The 20,272-nt window shown below is 44.2% G+C and overlaps 1 protein-coding gene across 8 annotated transcripts in view; it reads left to right on the top strand.

Annotated features, from left to right (window-relative positions):
- Positions 1-20,272, top strand: part of col16a1 (collagen, type XVI, alpha 1) — a 628,911-nt gene that overhangs the window by 270,234 nt on the left and 338,405 nt on the right. For all 8 annotated transcript variants that reach the window (XM_068011105.1, XM_068011107.1, XM_068011111.1 and 5 more), the window contains 2 exons: positions 19,703-19,738; positions 20,150-20,185. In XM_068011105.1, the coding sequence (XP_067867206.1) occupies positions 19,703-19,738; positions 20,150-20,185 (72 nt within the window). The remainder of the gene's footprint in view (positions 1-19,702; positions 19,739-20,149; positions 20,186-20,272) is intronic.

Genomic DNA, 20,272 nt, shown 5'->3' with positions numbered 1-20,272 from the left:
TGGAAGTGAATGGGAAGGGGTTTGGTCAATGTGATTCTATACAGTGGAAATGAATAGGAAGGGGTTTGGTCAATGGATTTCTATACAGTGGAAGTGAATGGGAAGGGGTTTGGTCAATGTGATTCTATGTAGTGGTAGTGAATGGGAAGGGGTTTGGTCACTGTGATTCTACACAGTGCAAGTGATTTGGGAAGGGGTTTGGTCAATGTGATTCTACACAGTGGAAGTGAATGGGAAGCGGTTTGATCAGTGTGATTCTATACATTGGAAGTGAATGGGAAGGGGTTTGGTCAATAGATTTCCATACATTGGAAGTGAATGGGAAGGGGTTTGGTCAATGTGATTCTATGTAGTGGTAGTGAATGGGAAGGGGTTTGGTCACTGTGATTCTACACAGTGCAAGTGAATGGGAAGGGGTTTGGTCAATGTGATTCTATGCAGTTGAAGTGAATGGGAAGGGGTTTGGTCAATGTGATTCTATGCAGTTGAAGTGAATGGGAAGGGGTTTGGTCAATGTGAGTCCACAGAGTGGAAGTGAATGGGAAGGGGTTTCGTCAATGTGATTCTACACATTGGATGTGAATGGGAAGAGTTTTGGTCAATAGGATTCTATACAGTGGAAGTGAATGGGAAGTGGTTTGGTCAATGTGATTATATACAGTGGAACTGAATACGAAGGGGTTCGGTCAATGTGATTCTACACATTGGATGTGAATGGGAAGGTGCTTGGTCAATAGGATTCGACAAAGTGAAAGTGAATGGGAAGGAGTTTGGTCAATAGATTTCTGTACAGTGGAAGTGAATGGGAAGGAGTTTGGTCAATGTGATTCTATCGAGTGGAAGTGAATGGGAAGGGGTTTGGTCAATGTGATTCTATATAGTGGAAGTGAAAGGGAAGGGGTTTGAACAATGTGATTCTATACAGTGGAAGTGAATGGGAAGGGGTTTGGTCAATAGATTTCTATATGGTGGAAGTGAATGGGAAGGGGTTTGGTCAATGTGATGCTATACAGTGGAAGTGAATGGGAAAGGGTTTGGTCAATGTGATTATACACATTGGAAGTGAATGGGAAGGGGTTTGGTCAATAGGATTCTACACAGTGGAAGTGAATGGGAAGGGGTTGGTCAATAGGATTCTACACAGTGGAAGTGAATGGGAAGGGGTTTGGTCAATGTGATTCCATACAGTGGAAGTGAATGGGAAGGGGTTTGGTCAACATGATTCTATACAGTGGAAGTGAATGGGAAGGGGTTTGGTCAATGTGATTCTATACAGTGGAAGTGAATGGGAAGGGGTTTGGTCAATAGAGTTTTATACAGTGGAAGTGAATGGGAAGCGGTTTGGTTCATGTGATTCTATGCAGTGGAAGGGAATGGGACGGTATTTGGTCAATGTGTTTCTGCACAGTGGAAGTGAATGGGAAGCGGTTTGGTTAATGTGATTCTGTGCAGTGGAAGGGAATGGGAAGCGGTTTGGTCAATGTTATTCTACATAGTAGAAGTGAATGGGAAGGGGTTTGGTCCATGTGATTCTATACATTGGAAGTGAATGGGACGGAATTTGGTCAATGTGATTCTGTACAGTCAAATTGAATGGCAAGGGTTTTGGTCAATGTGATTCTGCGCAGTGGAAGTGAATGGGAAGGGGTTTGGTCAATCGTTTTCTATATGGTGGAAGTGAATGGGATGGGGTTTGGTCAGTGTGATTCGAGACAGCGGAGGTGAATGGGAAGGGGTTTGGTCAATTGGATTCTCCACAGTGAAAGTGAATGGGAAGGGGTTTGGTCCATGTGATTCTATACATTGGAAGTGAATGGGACGGGATTTGGTCAATGTGATTCTGTACAGTCGAAGTGAATGGCAAGGGTTTTGGTCAATGTGATTCTGCGCCAGTGGAAGTGAATGGGAAGGGGTTTGGTCAATCGTTTTCTATATGGTGGAAGTGAATGGGATGGGGTTTGGTCAGTGTGATTCGAGACAGCGGAGGTGAATGGGAAGGGGTTTGGTCAATTGGATTCTACACAGTGAAAGTGAATGGGAAGGGGTTTGGTCCATGTGATTCTATACATTGGAAGTGAATGGGACGGGATTTGGTCAATGTGATTCTGTACAGTCGAAGTGAATGGCAAGGGTTTTGGTCAATGTGATTCTGCGCAGTGGAAGTGAATGGGAAGGGGTTTGGTCAATCGTTTTCTATATGGTGGAAGTGAATGGGATGGGGTTTGGTCAGTGTGATTCGAGACAGCGGAGGTGAATGGGAAGGGGTTTGGTCAATTGGATTCTACACAGTGAAAGTGAATGGGAAGGGGTTTGGTCCATGTGATTCTATACATTGGAAGTGAATGGGACGGGATTTGGTCAATGTGATTCTGTACAGTCGAAGTGAATGGCAAGGGTTTTGGTCAATGTGATTCTGCGCAGTGGAAGTGAATGGGATGGGGTTTGGTCAGTGTGATTCGAGACAGCGGAGGTGAATGGGAAGTGGTTTGGTCAATGTGATTCTATACAGTGGAAGTGAATGGGAAGGGGTTTGGTCAATGTGATTCTACACATTGGATGTGAATGGGAAGGTGCTTGGTCAATAGGATTCTACACAGTGAAAGTGAATGGGAGGGAGTTTGGTCAATAGATTTCTGTACAGTGGAAGTGAATGGGAAGGAGTTTGGTCAATGTGATTCTATCGAGTGGAAGTGAATGGGAAGGGGTTTGGTCAATGTGATTCTGTATAGTGGAAGTGAAAGGGAAGGGGTTTGAACAATGTGATTCTATACAGTGGAAGTGAATGGGAAGGGGTTTGGTCAATAGATTCCTATATGGTGGAAGTGAATGGGAAGGGGTTTGGTCAATGTGATTATACACATTGGAAGTGAATGGGAAGGGGTTTGGTCAATAGGATTCTACACAGTGGAAGTGAGTGGGAAGGGGTTGGTCAATAGGATTCGACACAGTGGAAGTGAATGGGAAGGGGTTTGGTCAATGTGATTCCATACAGTGGAAGTGAATGGGAAGGGGTTTGGTCAATAGAGTTTTATACAGTGGAAGTGAATGGGAAGGGATTTGGTCAATGTGATTCTGCACAGTGGAAGTGAATGGGAAGCGGTTTGGTTCATGTGATTCTATGCAGTGGAAGGGAATGGGACGGTATTTGGTCAATGTGTTTCTGCACAGTGGAAGTGAATGGGAAGCGGTTTGGTTAATGTGATTCTATGCAGTGGAAGGGAATGGGAAGCGGTTTGGTCAATGTTATTCTACACAGTAGAAGTGAATGGGAAGGGGTTTGGTCCATGTGATTCTATACATTGGAAGTGAATGGGACGGAATTTGGTCAATGTGATTCTGTACAGTCAAAGTGAATGGGACGGGATTTGGTCAATGTGATTCTGTACAGTCGAAGTGAATGGCAAGGGTTTTGGTCAATGTGATTCTGCGCAGTGGAAGTGAATGGGAAGGGGTTTGGTCAATCGTTTTCTATATGGTGGAAGTGAATGGGATGGGGTTTGGTCAGTGTGATTCGAGACAGCGGAGGTGAATGGGAAGGGGTTTGGTCAATTGGATTCTACACAGTGAAAGTGAATGGGAAGGGGTTTGGTCCATGTGATTCTATACATTGGAAGTGAATGGGACGGGATTTGGTCAATGTGATTCTGTACAGTCGAAGTGAATGGCAAGGGTTTTGGTCAATGTGATTCTGCGCAGTGGAAGTGAATGGGATGGGGTTTGGTCAGTGTGATTCGAGACAGCGGAGGTGAATGGGAAGTGGTTTGGTCAATGTGATTCTACACATTGGATGTGAAAGGGAAGGGGTATGGTCAATGTGATTCTATACAGTGGAAGTGAATGGGAAGGGGTTTGGTCAATGTGATTCTACACAGTGGAAGTGAATGGGAAGGGGTATGGTCAATGTGATTCTATACAGTGGAAGTGAATGGGAAGGGGTTTGGGCAATGTGATTCTACACAGTGGAAGTGAATGGGAAGGGGTTTGGTCAATGTGATTCTATACAGTGGATGTGAATGGGAAGGGGTTTGGTCAATGTGATTCCATACAGTGGAAATGAATGGGAAGGGGTTTGGTCAATGTGATTCTATGCAGTTGAAGTGAATGGGAAGGGGTATGGTCAATGTGAGTCTACAGAGTGGAAGTGAATGGGAAGGGGTTTGTTCAATGTGATTCCACACAGTGGAAGTGAATGGGAAGGGATTTCGTCAATGTGATTCTACACATTGGATGTGAATGGGAAGGGGTTTGGTCAATAGGATTCTATGCAGTGGAAGTGAATGGGAAGGGGTTTGTTCAATAGATTTCTATATGGTGGAAGTGAATGGGATGGGGTTTGGTCAGTGTGATTCGAGACAACGGATGTGAATGGGAAGGGGTTTGGTCAATGTGATTCTACACATTGGATGTGAATGGGAAAGGGTGTGGTCAATGTGATTCTACACAGTGGAAGTGAATGGGACGGGATTTGGGCAATGTGATTCTATACAGTGGAAGTGAATGGGAAGGGGTTTGGTCAATGTGATTCTACACAGTGGAAGTGAATGGGAAGCGGTTTGATCAGTGTGATGCTCTACAGTGGAAGTGAATGGGAAGGGGTTTGGTCAACGTGATTCTATACTGTGGAAGTGAATGTGAAGGGGTTTGGTCAATGTGATTCTATACAGTGGAAGTGAATGGGAAGGGGTTTGGTCAGTGTGATTCGACACAGTGGGAGTGAATGGGAAGGGATTTCGTCAATGTGATGCTTTCCAGTGGAAGTGAATGGGAATGGGTTTGGTCAATGTGATTCTATACAGTGGAAATGAATGGGAAGTGATTTGGTCAATGTGATTCTATGCAGTGGAACTGAATACGAAGGGGTTTGGTCAATGTGATTCTACACAGTGGAAGTGAATCGGAAGGGGTTTGGTCAATGTGATTCTAGACAGTGGAAGTGAATGGGAAGGGGTTTGGTCAATAGATTTCTATATGGTGGAAGTGAATCGGAAGGGGTTTGGTCAATGTGATTCTAGACAGTGGAAGTGAATCGGAATGGGTTTGGTCAATGTGATTCTAGACAGTGGAAGTGAATGGGATGGGGTTTGGTCAGTGTGATTCGAGACAGCGGATGTGAATGGGAAGGGGTTTGGTCAATGTGATTCTACACATTGATGTGAGTGGGAAGGGGCTTGGTCAATAGGATTCGACACAGTGAAAATGAATGGGAAAGGGTTTGGTCAATGTGATTCTACACAGTGGAAGTGAATGGGAAGAGGTTTGGTCAATGTGATTCTGTACAGTGGAAGTGAATGGGACGGGGTTTGGTCAATGTGATTCTATCCAGTGGAAGTGAATGGCAATGGGTTTGGTCAATGTGATTCTGCTCAGTGGAAGTGAATGGGAAGGGGTTTGGTCAATAGGATTCTATACAGTGCAAGTGAATGGCAAGGGGTTTGGTCAATGTGATTCTACACAGTGGAAGTGAATGTGATGGGGTTTGGTCAATGTGATTCTACAAAGTCGAAGTGAATGGGCAAGGGGTTTGGTCAATGTGATTCTATACAGTGGAAGTGAATGGGAAGGGGTTTGTTCAATAGATTTCTATATGGTGGAAGTGAATGGGATGGGGTTTGGTCAGTGTGATTCGAGACAACGGATGTGAATGGGAAAGGGTGTGGTCAATGTGATTCTACACAGTGGAAGTGAATGGGACGGGGTTTGGGCAATGTGATTCTATACAGTGGAAGTGAATGGGAAGGGGTTTGGTCAATGTGATTCTACACAGTGGAAGTGAATGGGAAGCGGTTTGATCAGTGTGATGCTCTACAGTGGAAGTGAATGGGAAGGGGTTTGGTCAACGTGATTCTATACTGTGGAAGTGAATGTGAAGGGGTTTGGTCAATGTGATTCTATACAGTGGAAGTGAATGGGAAGGGGTTTGGTCAGTGTGATTCGACACAGTGGGAGTGAATGGGAAGGGATTTCGTCAATGTGATGCTTTCCAGTGGAAGTGAATGGGAATGGGTTTGGTCAATGTGATTCTATACAGTGGAAATGAATGGGAAGTGGTTTGGTCAATGTGATTCTATGCAGTGGAACTGAATACGAAGGGGTTTGGTCAATGTGATTCTACACAGTGGAAGTGAATCGGAAGGGGTTTGGTCAATGTGATTCTAGACAGTGGAAGTGAATGGGAAGGGGTTTGGTCAATAGATTTCTATATGGTGGAAGTGAATCGGAAGGGGTTTGGTCAATGTGATTCTAGACAGTGGAAGTGAATCGGAAGGGGTTTGGTCAATGTGATTCTAGACAGTGGAAGTGAATGGGATGGGGTTTGGTCAGTGTGATTCGAGACAGCGGATGTGAATGGGAAGGGGTTTGGTCAATGTGATTCTACACATTGATGTGAGTGGGAAGGGGCTTGGTCAATAGGATTCGACACAGTGAAAATGAATGGGAAAGGGTTTGGTCAATGTGATTCTACACAGTGGAAGTGAATGGGAAGAGGTTTGGTCAATGTGATTCTGTACAGTGGAAGTGAATGGGACGGGGTTTGGTCAATGTGATTCTATCCAGTGGAAGTGAATGGCAATGGGTTTGGTCAATGTGATTCTGCTCAGTGGAAGTGAATGGGAAGGGGTTTGGTCAATAGGATTCTATACAGTGCAAGTGAATGGCAAGGGGTTTGGTCAATGTGATTCTACACAGTGGAAGTGAATGTGATGGAGTTTGGTCAATGTGATTCTACAAAGTCGAAGTGAATGGGCAAGGGGTTTGGTCAATGTGATTCTATACAGTGGAAGTGAATGGGAAGGGGTTTGGTTCATAGGGTTCTATACAGTGGAAGTGAATGGGAAGGGGTTTGGACAATGTGATTCTATGCAGTAGAAGTGAATGGGATGGGGTTTGGTCAATGTGATTTTTCAGTGGATTTGAATGGGAAGTGTTTTGGACAATGTGATTCTATACAGTGGAAGTTAATGAGAAAGGGTTTGGTCAATGTGATTCTACACAGTGGAAGTGAATGGGAAGGGGTTTGGTCAATAGGATTCTATACAGTGGAAGTGAATGGGAAGGGGTTTGGTCAATGTGATTCTATACAGTGGACGAGAATGGCAAGGGGTTTGGTCAATAGTGATTCTATGCAGTGGAAGTGAATTGGAAGGGGTTTGGTCAATGTGATTCTATCCGGTGGAAGTGAATGGGAAAGGGTTTGGTCAATGTGATTCTACACAGTGGAAGTGAATGGGCAGGGGTTTGGTCAATGTGATTCTATGCAGTGGAAGTGAATGGGAAGGGGTTTGGTCAATAGGATTGTATACATTGGAAGTGAATGGGAAGGGGTTTGGTCAATGTGATTCTGCTCAGTGGAAGTGAATGGGAAGGGGTTTGGTCAATAGATTTCTATATGGTGGAAATGAATGGGCAGGGGTTTGGTCAATGTGATTCTATGCAGTGCAAGTGAATGGGAAGGGGTTTGGTCAATAGGATTGTATACATTGGAAGTGAATGGGAAGGGGTTTGGTCAATGTGATTCTGTACAGTGGAAGTGAATGGGAAGCGGTTTGTTCAATAGATTTCTATATGGTGGAAATGAATGGGAAGGGTTTTGGACAATGTGATTCTATCCAATGGAAGTGAATGGGAATGGGTTTGGTCAATGTGATTCTACACAGTGGAAGTGAATGGGAAGGGGTTTGGTCAATAGGATTGTATACATTGGAAGTGAATGGGAAGGGGTTTGGTCAATGTGATTCTACACAGTGGAAGTGAATGGGCAGGGGTTTGGTCAATGTGATTCTATGCAGTGGAAGTGAATGGGAAGGGGTTTGGTCAATGTGATTTTATACAGTGGAAGTGAATGGGAAGGGTTTTGGACAATGTGATTCTATCCAATGGAAGTGAATGGGAATGGGTTTGGTCAATGTGATTCTACACAGTGGAAGTGAATGGGTAGGGGTTTGGTCAATAGGATTGTATACATTGGAAGTGAATGGGAAGGGGTTTGGTCAATGTGATTCTGTACAGTGGAAGTGAATGGGAAGCGGTTTGTTCAATAGATTTCTATATGGTGGAAATGAATGGGAAGGGGTTTGGTCAATGTGATTCTTTGCAGTGGAAGTGAATGGGAAGGGGTTTGGTCAATGTGATTCTATACAGTTTAAGTGAATGGGAAGGGGTTTGTTCAATGTGATTTTACACTGTGGAAGTGAATGGCAAGGGGTTTGGTCAATGTGATTCTATACCGTGGAAGTGAATTGGAAGGGGTTTGGTCAATGTGATTCTATACAGTCGAAGTGAAAGGGAAGGGGTTTGTTCAATGCGATTATATACAGTGGAAGTGAATGGGAAGGGGTTTGGTCAATAGGATTCTACACAGTGGAAGTGAATGGGTAGGGGTTTCATCAATCTGATTCTTTGCAGTGGAAGTGAATGGGATAGGGTTTGGTCAATAGGAATCTATACAGTGGAAGTGAATGGGAAGGGGTTTTGTCAATGTGATTCTAAACAGTGGAAGTGAATGGGAAGGGGTTTGGTCAATGTGATTCTATACAGTGGAAGTGAATGGGATGGGGTTTGGTCAATGTGATTCTATACAGTGGAAGTGAATGGGAAGGGGTTTGGTCAATGTGATTCTGTACAGTGGAAGTGAATGGGAAGCGGTTTGTTCAATAGATTTCTATATGGTGGAAATGAATGGGAAGGGGTTTGGTCAATGTGATTCTATCCAGTGGAAGTGAATGGGAAGGGGTTTGGTCAGTGTGATTCTATACATTGGAAGTGAATGGGAAGGGGTTTGGTCCATGTGATTATGTACAGTGGAAGTGAATGGGAAGGTTTTTGGTCACTGTGATTCTACACAGTGGAAGTGAATGGGAAGTGGTTTGGTCACTGTGATTCTGCACAGTGCAAGTGAATGGGAAGGGGTTTGTTCAATGTGATTCTATACAGTGGAAGTGATTGGGAAGGGGTTTGGTCAATGTGATTCTTTGCATTACCAATTATTTGATCCACTTAAATATGTTCAGAAGAACGGTGAGGTTTCCTGGAGTCAACCATTATGAAGATGAGTTCAAGCTTGCGGGAAACAGAAAACCTGTCTGTAAAAGTTTCTTTAGGTATGTGAAGAGAAAAAGATTAGTTAAGGCAATTTTTTTTTAAAGAGATACAGCACCAAAACAGGCCCAACAAGTCTGCACTGACCATCAAGCACACATTTATACTAATCCTACATTAATCCCATTTTTTCCTCTCTCAGCCCCACCTTCCCTCAATTCTCCTACCACCTACCTACACTCGGGGCAATTTTTTTTTAACAATGGCCAATTTACCTATGCAACCCACCCTATCCAACCCACAAGTCTTTTGGCATGTGGGAGAAAAGTAGAGCACCCAGAAGAAACCCATGCAGTCACAGGAAGAACTTGCAAACTCTGCACAGGCAGTACCCAGAACCAAACCCGGGTCGCTGGAGCTATAAGGCTGTGGTGCTAGCCACTGCACACTGTGTCACCCTTAGGGCCCTTACAGTTAGATACAGGGTAATTTATTATGCGGAACAAAGAAATTTCTGACCAACGGTCTTAACAAAGGAGGGCACAAATATCATACCAGAAATGTTGGGGAACACAGGGTTTAGTGAGATAGAGGAACTGAAGGAAATCGGAATTAGTAGAGAAATGGTGTTGGGGAAATTGATGGGATCCCAGAGTACTTAAGGAAGTGGCCCTAGAAATAGTGGATGCATTGTTGGTCATCTTCCAAGATTCTATAGACTCTGGAACAGTTCCTACAGATTGGAGGGTAGCTAATGTAACCCCACTATTTAAAAAGGGAGGTAGAGAGAAAGCAGGGAATTGTAGGCCAGTCAGCTTGACATCGGTAGTGGGGAAAATTCTAGAGTCCATTATCAAAGATTTTATAGCAGAGCACTCAGAACAGTGGTAGAATCGGGCAGAGTCAGCATGGATTTACAAAAGGGAAATCATGCTTGGCAAATCTACTAGAATTCTTCAAGGATGTAACTAGTAGAGTTGATGAGGGGGAGCCAGTGGATGTGGTTTATTTGGACTTTCAGAAGGCTTTCGGCAAAGTACCACATAAGAGATTAGCGTGTAAAATTAAAGCGCATGGGTTTGGGGGTAGTGTATTGCAATGGATTGAAAATTGGTTGGCAGACACGAAACAAAGAGTAGGGATAAATGGCCGGCAGTGACTAGTGCGGTACCGCAGGGATCGGTGCTAGGACCCCAGCTAATCACAATATATATTAATGATTTAGATGAGGGAGCTCAATGTAATATCTCCAAATTTTCAGATGGCACAAAACTGGGTGGGAGGGTGAGTTGTGAGGAGGATGCAGAGAGGCTTCAGGGTGATTTGGACAAGTTGAGTGAGTGGGCAAATGCATGGCAGATGCAGTATAATGTGGATAAATGTGAGGTTATCCACTTTGGTAGCAAAAACAGGAAGGCAGATTATTAACTGAACGGCTATAAACTGAGACAGGGGAATATGCCACGAGACCTGGGTCTTCGCGTACACCAGTCGCTGAAGGTAAGAATGCGGGTGCAAAAGGCGGTTAAAAAAAGGGCAAATGGTATGTTGGCCTTCATAGCGAGAGGATTAGAGTACAGGAGCAGGGATGTCACCTATAAAATTCTAACAGGACTTGACAGGGTAGATGCAGGAAGGATGTTCCCGACGGTGGGGGAGTCCAGAACCAGGGGTCATAGTCTATGGATACGGGGTAAACCTTTCAGGACTGAGATGAGGAGAAATCTCTTCACCCAGAGAGTGGTGAGCCTGTGGAATTCGCTACCACAGAAAGCAGTTGAGGCCAAAACATTTTATGTTTTCAAAAAGGAGTTAGATATAGCTGCTGGGTCTAAAGGGATCAAAGGGTATGGGGAGAAAGCGGGAACAGTTTACTGAATTGGATGATCAGCCATGATCATAATGAATGGCGGAGCAGGCTTGAAGGGCCGAATGGCCTACTCCTACTCCTATTTTCTATGTTTCTATGGTTCTATGAGTTTCACAGTAAACAGACTGAGACTGTGCAAAGACCTGCAACATACCTGCCTAGTCTGTATTTGGAAATTAAATGTTTGACAGTGACTGAAATCCTATGTATTCAGCAATTCCCAAAACTTATAGCAAGTGAATGTGCCAAATAGGTGAACTTGAATTACTGGAGCAGTTGAAATAAAGACTGGAAGCTCCTGGCGGATGTCACAACTTGATTAGGTTCATATGTTCAAGTAATTCTCAGTGTAAGAGTACTTCAAGTGCCTGCTGCCTGGCACATGTAACTATTGCAGATGGAAACTAGGAGAGAAAAGGGTGAACACACAGAGCAGGAAGCCAGTCAGGCAGCGCACGTTTGCTGAGTCTTCCTCTCACCTGAGCCTACTTTGCTGGGCGTTATACCTCATCAGCATCTGATTGTCAAATACACGCTCCTCTTCCATGTGGGATATGCAACTTACTCAACTTACATAGAATTATATAGTATTTACTGCACAGAAACAGGCCATTCGGCCCAACAGGTCCATTCCAGTGTTTATGCTCCAAACAAACCTCCTCCCACCCCTCTTTATCTCACCCCTTATCAGCATATCCTTTCTCCCTCACGTGTTTATCTAGCTTCCCCTTGCATGCATCTATGCTATTCACTGAAACTGATCCTCATGGTAATGAGTTCCACAATCTACCTATTCTCTGTGTAAAGAAATTTCTCGTGAAATCCATTTTGGATTTATTTGCAATGACCTTTTATTTACTTAGATAATTATAGAAATCAACAAGCGCATGGGTAAGGCTTCCACTGCTATGTTCAGACTGGCCAAGAGAGTGTGGGAAAATGGCGCACTGACACGGAACACAAAAGTCCGAGTGTATCAGGCCTGTGTCCTCAGTACCTTGCTCTACGGCAGCGAGGCCTGGACAATGTATGCCAGCCAAGAGCGACGTCTCAATTCATTCCATCTTCGCTGCCTTCGGAGAATACTTGGCATCAGGTGGCAGGACTATATCTCCAACACAGAAGTCCTTGAAGCGGCCAACATCCCCAGCTTATACACACTACTGAGTCAGCGGCGCTTGAGATGGCTTGGCCATGTGAGCCGCATGGAAGATGGCAGGATCCCCAAAGACACATTGTACAGCGAGCTCGCCACTGGTATCAGACCCACCGGCCGTCCATGTCTCCGTTATAAAGACGTCTGCAAACGCGACATGAAATCGTGTGACATTGATCACAAGTCGTGGGAGTCAGTTGCCAGCATTCGCCAGAGCTGGCGGGCAGCCATAAAGACAGGGCTAAATTGTGGCGAGTCGAAGAGACTTAGTAGTTGGCAGGAAAAAAGACAGAGGCGCAAGGGGAGAGCCAACTGTGCAACAGCCCCAACAAACAAATTTCTCTGCAGCACCTGTGGAAGAGCCTGTCACTCCAGAATTGGCCTTTATAGCCACTCCAGGCGCTGCTTCACAAACCACTGACCACCTCCAAGCGCGTATCCATTGTCTCTCGAGATAAGGAGGCCCAAAAGAAAGAAAGAAAAAAAGAAAATTATACTTACAGCATAAGAGTGACACTGAAACATACATGAACCATAAATTATACGTCAGAAGAACCCAACATGAAGTGACTGGCTTTCTTCCTATTTTTATTCAAAGATTTGTAATAAAGTATGACAGCTGGAGTAGTCGACAGAAGAGATATAATAACAATGACCTAATTTCATACAATCCCTTTAATATAGACCAGTGTCTCAGGATGCTTTGCAGAGACATAATGGGAAATAACCAGACACTGACTGAGGTTTTATTCACCCCACCTCACATCTTCTTGGCTCAAAGAGGTGACTTTTAAGGACAGTCTTTGGCTTTGCATTCACCATAACATTTCTGCGACTGATTTGCTCAATTCTCACTTCCACCTTTGATGCTCTAATCCTGAATAAAACCATTCCTCTCTCTCACCCTGGCTATTCCTCCTGTTACAGCCCTCATCTCCACTCTCTAAGCCCAAGGGGTGCAGACTTTCTGCCTTTAAGACACTCCTTAAAACCTAATTCTTTTACCAAGCTTTTGGCCACCTCGCTTATTGTCACCTTATGTGGCTCGATGTCATATTTTGCTTTATAATTCTCCTGTGAAGTGCCTTGGGATGTTTTATGACATTAAAGGTGCTATATAAATAAAAGTTGTTGTTGTAAAGGAGGAGTGGGACATTGAGAGGTAGAGGTGCTTAGGGAGGGAATTCCAGAACATTGAACCTGGACAGCAAAGGCTTATCCATCAGTGAGGGGACAATGGACTAAAGGTTAGAGTTGGAATGAATGCACAGTTCTCTGAGGGTTGTAGGGCTGGAGCAGATTACAAGGTAGGGAAGGGTGAAGCTATGGAGAAGTTTAAACTTGTGGATCAGAATTTTAAATTGGTGGTGTTGAGGGTCTAGGAACCAGTGTAGGTCAGCAAGCATAGAGTAATGGGTGAACAAGACTTGCTATAAGTTAGGATACAGTCAGCAGACTTATGGATGAACTCAGGTTTTTGGAGGGTGCAAAGCATTGGAATACACGATTCTAGAGATAGCAAAAGCATGGATAAGGGTTTCAGCAGGAGATGAGCTGAGGCAGGGAGGAAGAACAAGATCAGATCCTTGTGAACTCCAGAAGTAACAGTGCTGAAATGCAAAGAGAATCCATTTCAGGAGATGCTCTGGCTATGACCAGATCGGTAAAAAGGATACCAAGTGAGAGCACATCCACTGCAGTTCCAGAGGAAAAGGTTGACCATGTTAAAAGTTGTAGATAGGTCGAGATGGTTGTGGTTGAAGGAAGATGGTTGTGATGGTTGGAGGTCAATCATCTGAGCTCCAGGACATCACTGCAGGGGTTCCTCAGGGTTGTGTCCTAGACCGAACCATCTTCAGCTGCTTCATCAATGACCTTCCTTCAATCATAAGGTCAGAAGTGGGGATGTTCGCTGTTGATTGCACAATGTTCAGCACCATTCGCGACTCCTCAGATATTGAAGCAGTCCGTGTAGAAATGCAGCAAGACCTGGACAATATCCAGGCTCGGGCTGATAAGTAGCAAGTAACATTCACACCACACAAGTGCCAGGCAATGGCCATCTCCAACAAGAGGCATAGTGGCGCAGTGGTTAGCACCGTAGCCTCACAGCTCCAGCGACCCGGGTTCAATTCTGGGTACTGCATGTGTGGAGTTTGCAAGTTCTCCCTGTGTCTGCGTGGGTTTCCGCCGGGTGCTCTGGTTTCCTCCCATGGCCAAAGACTTGCAGGTTGATAGGTAAATTGGCCATTGTAAATTGCCCCTAGAGTAGGTAGGAGAATGGTGGGGATGTGGTAGAGAATATGGGGTTAATGTAGGGTTAGTATAAATGGGTAGTTGTTGGTCGGCACAGACTCGGTGGGCCGAAGGGCCTGTTTCAGTGCTGTATCTCCAAATAAAAATAAATAAAAAACCATCTCCCCTTGACATTCAATGGCATTGCCATCGCTGAATCCCCCACTATCAACATTCTAGGGGCTACCATTGACAAGAAACTCAACTGGAGTAGCCATATAAATACTATGGCTACAACAGCAGGTCAGAGGCTAGGAATCTTGCGGTGAGTAACTCATCCCCTCACTTCCCATAGCCTGTCCACCATCTACAAGGCACAAGTCAGGAGTGTGATGGAATACTCTCCACTTGCCTGGATGGGTGCAGCTCCAACAACACTCAGGAAGCTTGACACCATCCAGGACAAAGCAGCCCACTTGATTGGCACCCCATCTACAAACATTCACTCCCTCCACCACCGATGCACAGTGGCAGCAGTGTGTACCATCTACAAGATGCACTGCAGCAATGCACCAAGGCTCCTCAGACAGCACCTTCCAAACCCGCGACCTCTACCAACTAGAAGGACAAGGGCAGCAAACACATGAGAACACCACCACCTGAAAGTTTCCCTCCAAGTCACACACCATCCTGACTTGGAACTATATCGCCGTTCCTTCACTGTCGCTGGGTCAAAATCCTGGAACTCCCTTCCTAACAGCACTGTGGGTATACCTACCCCAAATGGACTGCAGCGGTTCAAGAAGGCAGCTCACCACCACCTTCTTCAGGGCAATTAGGGATGGGCAATAAATGCTGGCCTGGCCAGCGACGCCAACATCCCATGAATGAATTTTAAAAAAACAGAAGAGGGGGAATAATGCGTCATGGCCATAATAATGTGGCCTACACCAAAACCCACATGCAATCACAATCAAATGCTGATAGAATACACCTGGCCACCCCTCCCCCAACTCATCCGGACATTCCATGTGTAGAGTTACATTGAATTTTATAGCATAATAACAGGCCATTCAACCCCTCAGTTCCATGCTGGTGTTTATTTAGAGATACAGCACTGAAACAGGCCCTTCGGCCCACCGAGTCTGTGCCGACCATCAACCACCCATTTATACTAATCCCATATTCCTACCACATCCCCACCTGCCCCTATATTCTCCTACCACCTATCTACACTAGGGGCAATTTATAATGGCCAATTTACCTATCAACCTGCAAGTCTTTGGCTGTGGGAGGAAACCGGAGCACCCGGCGAAAACCCACGCAGACACAGGGAGAACTTGCAAACTCCACACAGGCAGTACCCAGAATTGAACCCGGGACGCTGGAGCTGTGAGGCTGCGGTGCTAACCACTGCGCCACTGTGCCGCACGCTCCACACCAGCCTCCTCCCACCCTACTTCAACCAACCCTATTACCAATCCTCTATTCATTTCACGCTCACGTGCTTATCTAGCTTCCCCTTAAATGCAGCTGTACTATGTGCTTCAATTTCTCACTGTGGTAGTGAGTTCCACATTCTCACCACTCTCTGGGTATAGAAGTGGCCCCTGAATTCCTTGCTGGACTTATTAGTGGCCCCCACAGTAAAGATTTGATCTCACCTGAGCCATTGGGAGTAATGAATAAGCACGAACAAGATACTTATCAAGTGGGAGGGAAATAAGTTCCTTTTTAAGTGTGTCTCTGTTTATATCCATATCAATCTATCACTGGAGGGGGTCTTCAATTGGGTAGTAAACCAGTCCTCTGATATTGGCTCTGATGTGCATGCTGGTGTGGAGAGGCCAGTGAGTTGGAAGAACATATCAAATAGAAAAGTAGGAAAGTGACAGGATTGTTGAATGTAACATAAAACAAGCCTGAGCTGGAAATTTTCCCAAAGTTATTTTTATCTGCTCAGTCGGGAGTTTCTGATGCAATGGTTTTGGCCAGCACAAACTTGCTGCATTGATGTGAAGCAAAAATCACCCATGAGGCCAGCAAGTTTCCTTTTGCTTATTCTTCATTGTTTTTATTCCAAGTTTAGCTGAATGCTGATCCAAGAAAAATCTTCCGAGTGAAAGAGATCCCAAAGATCTCACGGAATTACAGGTTCTTGTCAGCCAGTCTGTTCAGGTCATTCACTCAATGTTCGCTTTGCATTAATCTTTGGCTGTTCTGAACTTGCTTGCTCTAGACTTTATTACGTTCAGAGGGAGGTTGACAGCTTTGTAAATCACAGAAACGTTACAGCACTGAAGGAGGCCATTCAGCCCGTCATGTCTGTGCTGGCTCTCTGAAAACAATTCGCTCAGTACCACTCCCCAACCTTCTCCCTGTAGCCCTGCAGATTCTTCCTTTTCAGATAACAATTAAATTCTCTTTTCAATGCCTTGATTGAACCTGCCTCTGAAGTGATTTATGACTTTAACCCCTTATAGGGACTAAACCAAATCAGGAGTACATCCCTGTTAATCACTTTCAATTAAGTTCAAACCAGACAGATTCTCACAGATACTTGTGTGGGTCCAAAGAATTGAACTCGCTCGCCTTTAAAGAAAGAAATTCACAGAGAATATTACCATCCTTCGGATAGCCTATTTTAATAATTTAGAGCGACGCAGAAATATCCCAGATGTATGGGTCTGGGAAATTCTCTTCAATGCAAGGCCCCACTTAAGGAGACACAGAGAGGGGGTTCTTGCAGTTGTATACAGCATGCTACATGAGACGATTTATTAACTTTTATAAATATATTAAAGAATTGAACGTGCAATACACTTTAAGTGGCTAAGTATACTACATCAAAGATTACTAAACGATGTAAAACATAATCTTATTTCTAAAATAGAATCCAGAAGTTTAACCTTGACAATGGGCGGCACAGTGGCGCAGTGGTTAAGACCGCAGCCTCACAGCTCCAGCAAACCGGATTTGATTCTGGGTACTGCCTGTGTGGAGTTTGCAAGTTCTTCCTGTGACCGCGTGGGTTTCTGCAGGTGCCCTGGTTTCCTCCCACAGCCAAAGGCTTTCAGGTTGATAGGTAAATTGGCCATTATAAATTGCCCCTAGTATAGGTAGGTGGTAGGGGAATTGAGGGAAGGTGGGGATGTGGTAGGAATATGGGATTAATGTCGGAAAAGTATAAATGGGTGGTTGATGGTCGGCACAGACTCGATGGGACGAAGGGCCTGTTTCAGTGCTGTATCTCTAAATAAATAAATATTACAGCAGTGTCTTAGAATATCCATCAAAATTCAGAGTAAACTGTTACCTTAAACTCCCCAAGTAGACTTCCTGCTTCACAATACAAAACAGTCTCCGTTAAGAGTAGAGTTCTCTTGCCACACAGTCGGCCACCATTACCATAGGTTGAGAAGCATTATTGAGGAACTCAATACTTATGATTTTTCAATTCAAAACTCTCATGTTTATATTGTTTCTAATCAATTAACTCGTCCTTGGCAAATGTGAGTTTACATTTCTGTAAATGTTCCTCCCCCTTTCATTATCCATATATGGTTGTATCATTCCCAATGAATTTAATTGCTGAGAATTCACTTATCATTTAGTTGTGAGCTTTTATCTGGTCAAAATGTCTGTGGTGTTTTATAGTCAAACTGTTACTTTGTTTTATAAATGTGTTCTTTTCTAAAACGCTGTTTTTTAAAACGAACTTTGTGCAGTAACTGATTTTCTCTTAAATTAAATTGGAGTTGCATGGCATCTGAAATTCTTACGTAATGTGCTATTTTTGTGATTGGTCATTCGTAATGATTCTTTGGTGATATTATTGTCTATGTTTTTATATTATTATTAGAAATGTGAAGTGATTCATTTTGGTAGGAAGAACATGGAGAGACAATATAGAATAAAGGGTACAATTCCAAAGCGGGTACATGAGCAGAGGGACCTGGGTGTAAATGTGCATAAATCATTGAAAGTGGTAGGACAAGTTGAGAGCAGTTAATAAAGTATACAGTATCCTGGGCTTTATTCATAGGGGCATAGAGTACAAGAGCAAGGAAGTTATGCTGAACTTGTATAAGACACTAGTTTGGCCTCAGCTGGAATATTACGTCTAATTCCGGGCGCCACAATTGAGGAAAGATGTGAGGGCATTGGAGAAAGTACAGAAAAAATTCACGAGAATGGTTCCAGGGATGAGGAATTTCAGTTCTGAAGATAGATTGGAGAAGTTAGGGCTGTTTTCCTTGGAGAAGAGAAGGCTAAGAGGTGATTTGATGGAGGTATTCAAAATCATGAGGGGTCTGGACAGAGTAGATAGAGAGAAACTATTCCCATTGGTGAAAGGATCGAGAACGAGAAGGCAAAGATTTAAAGTAATTGCTAAGAGAAGCAAAAGTGATATGAGGCAAAACTTTTTGACGCAGCGAGTGGTTAAGGTCTGGAATGGGCTGCCTGAGAATTGAAACATTCAAAACGGAATTAGACTGTCATATGAAAAGGAAGAATGTGCAGGGTCACGGGGAGAAGGTGGGGGAATGGCACTAGGTGAATTTCACTTTTGGAGAGCCGGTGCAGACACAGTGGGCCGAATGGCCTCCTTCTGCGCTGTGACAATTCTGTGATTCTGTGAATTCTGGAAACCCAGAAGTGTTGGCTACAGTTTTGGAGCTATGCTAATTAGCAGCAGAGGGTTTTGGGGGTGGTCTTGTAGAATCACAGAGAGAAAGGATTGTATCTCAGGGAAGGGGAGCTATCAATATCCCAGAGGAGCTGCTTGTGGAAGGGCTACCTATATCCTGGGAAGGGGGGAGTGGAGATGGGGGAGGGAGGGGGGGGCTCTATCCCTGGGAGAGTTGAAGCTATTTATATCTCCGAGGAGCTGTGGAGGGGAAGACTTGTATCCTTGGGTGAGGGGCTGCATTAGCTTTAATGTGAACCTCAGTTTCAGACCCGCCCGGGAACTGTTCCAAAGTGACTCAACCTGGGAAAGCGCATACTCCTGACAGTGCTCGCTGTGCACTGTTATTAGATAATGCCGATTACATGTTAGGGCATTCTCCCCCAGTCTTCCCTTCTCCCTTATGAAATATCAGCAATACTTTTTGTTTCTGTTGTTTTGCTAACACTTGAAAAATGCCATTATTAATCAGCCTTCAGTCACAGCCTTAGACTGAGGTTATCGCAGCTCGACCGATTTGACTGTATAAAATATTAGGGAGAGGAGTGGTGTTATTTGTCACCACATGTTTCCATCTGGATGGCAATGATCTCGGGAATGTAAATGAAGATGTTAGCTGTCAAAGGATTCTGACTAACAGGCTGCCTTGTCTGTGAGTCATCTCTACTGAAAGATATTATATGATATCTAATTATCTTTTTCTATTCAATCCTAGGGCATGTCTGGACCTCCAGGAACACAGGGTGAGAAGGTACGTTATAAGAACCAAGCGAACTAGATCTGTATCCCTGCATTAGTAGGATTGTGGGGTATTTATTGGGATCAGAGGTTGGGTGGTGTGGGATATTTATTAGGATTAGAGGCACGTGCTATTCAGCACTCCAAATTGCCTGTCTAACTTCATAACCTGCTTTGTCCAGTTGGTTTTTCTGACATGTTTCCATTATTCCCTTATTCCACAACATGGACAGGACATGACATCAACTCAGAGGTTTGAGGTTTTAACAAGCTGCTGACTTGGAGATTTGCCAGTTTAAAAAAAATGTGGTGGGATACTTGGACGTTTGATTGTTATTAATTTGGATTGTGTCCCAGACGGCGTAATGTTATAAAAGAACATTAATTGTTTTATCTGATGAATCTTTGTTTAAATTCCACTCAGGGAGATACAGGAGATCCTGGTCTGAAGGGAGAGAAGGTGAGTTCACTAACTGTTGAAAGCCAAGAATTCCTATTCATAAGTCCATCGTCATAAAAGTTAATTGCCTTTACGTGAACAGAAACA

The sequence above is a fragment of the Heterodontus francisci genome, chromosome 31 (assembly GCF_036365525.1).
Source record: "Heterodontus francisci isolate sHetFra1 chromosome 31, sHetFra1.hap1, whole genome shotgun sequence".
NCBI lineage: Eukaryota > Metazoa > Chordata > Chondrichthyes > Heterodontiformes > Heterodontidae > Heterodontus > Heterodontus francisci.
Note: the sequence above shows the minus strand (reverse complement) of the source record. Positions and strands in the feature narration are given on the sequence as shown.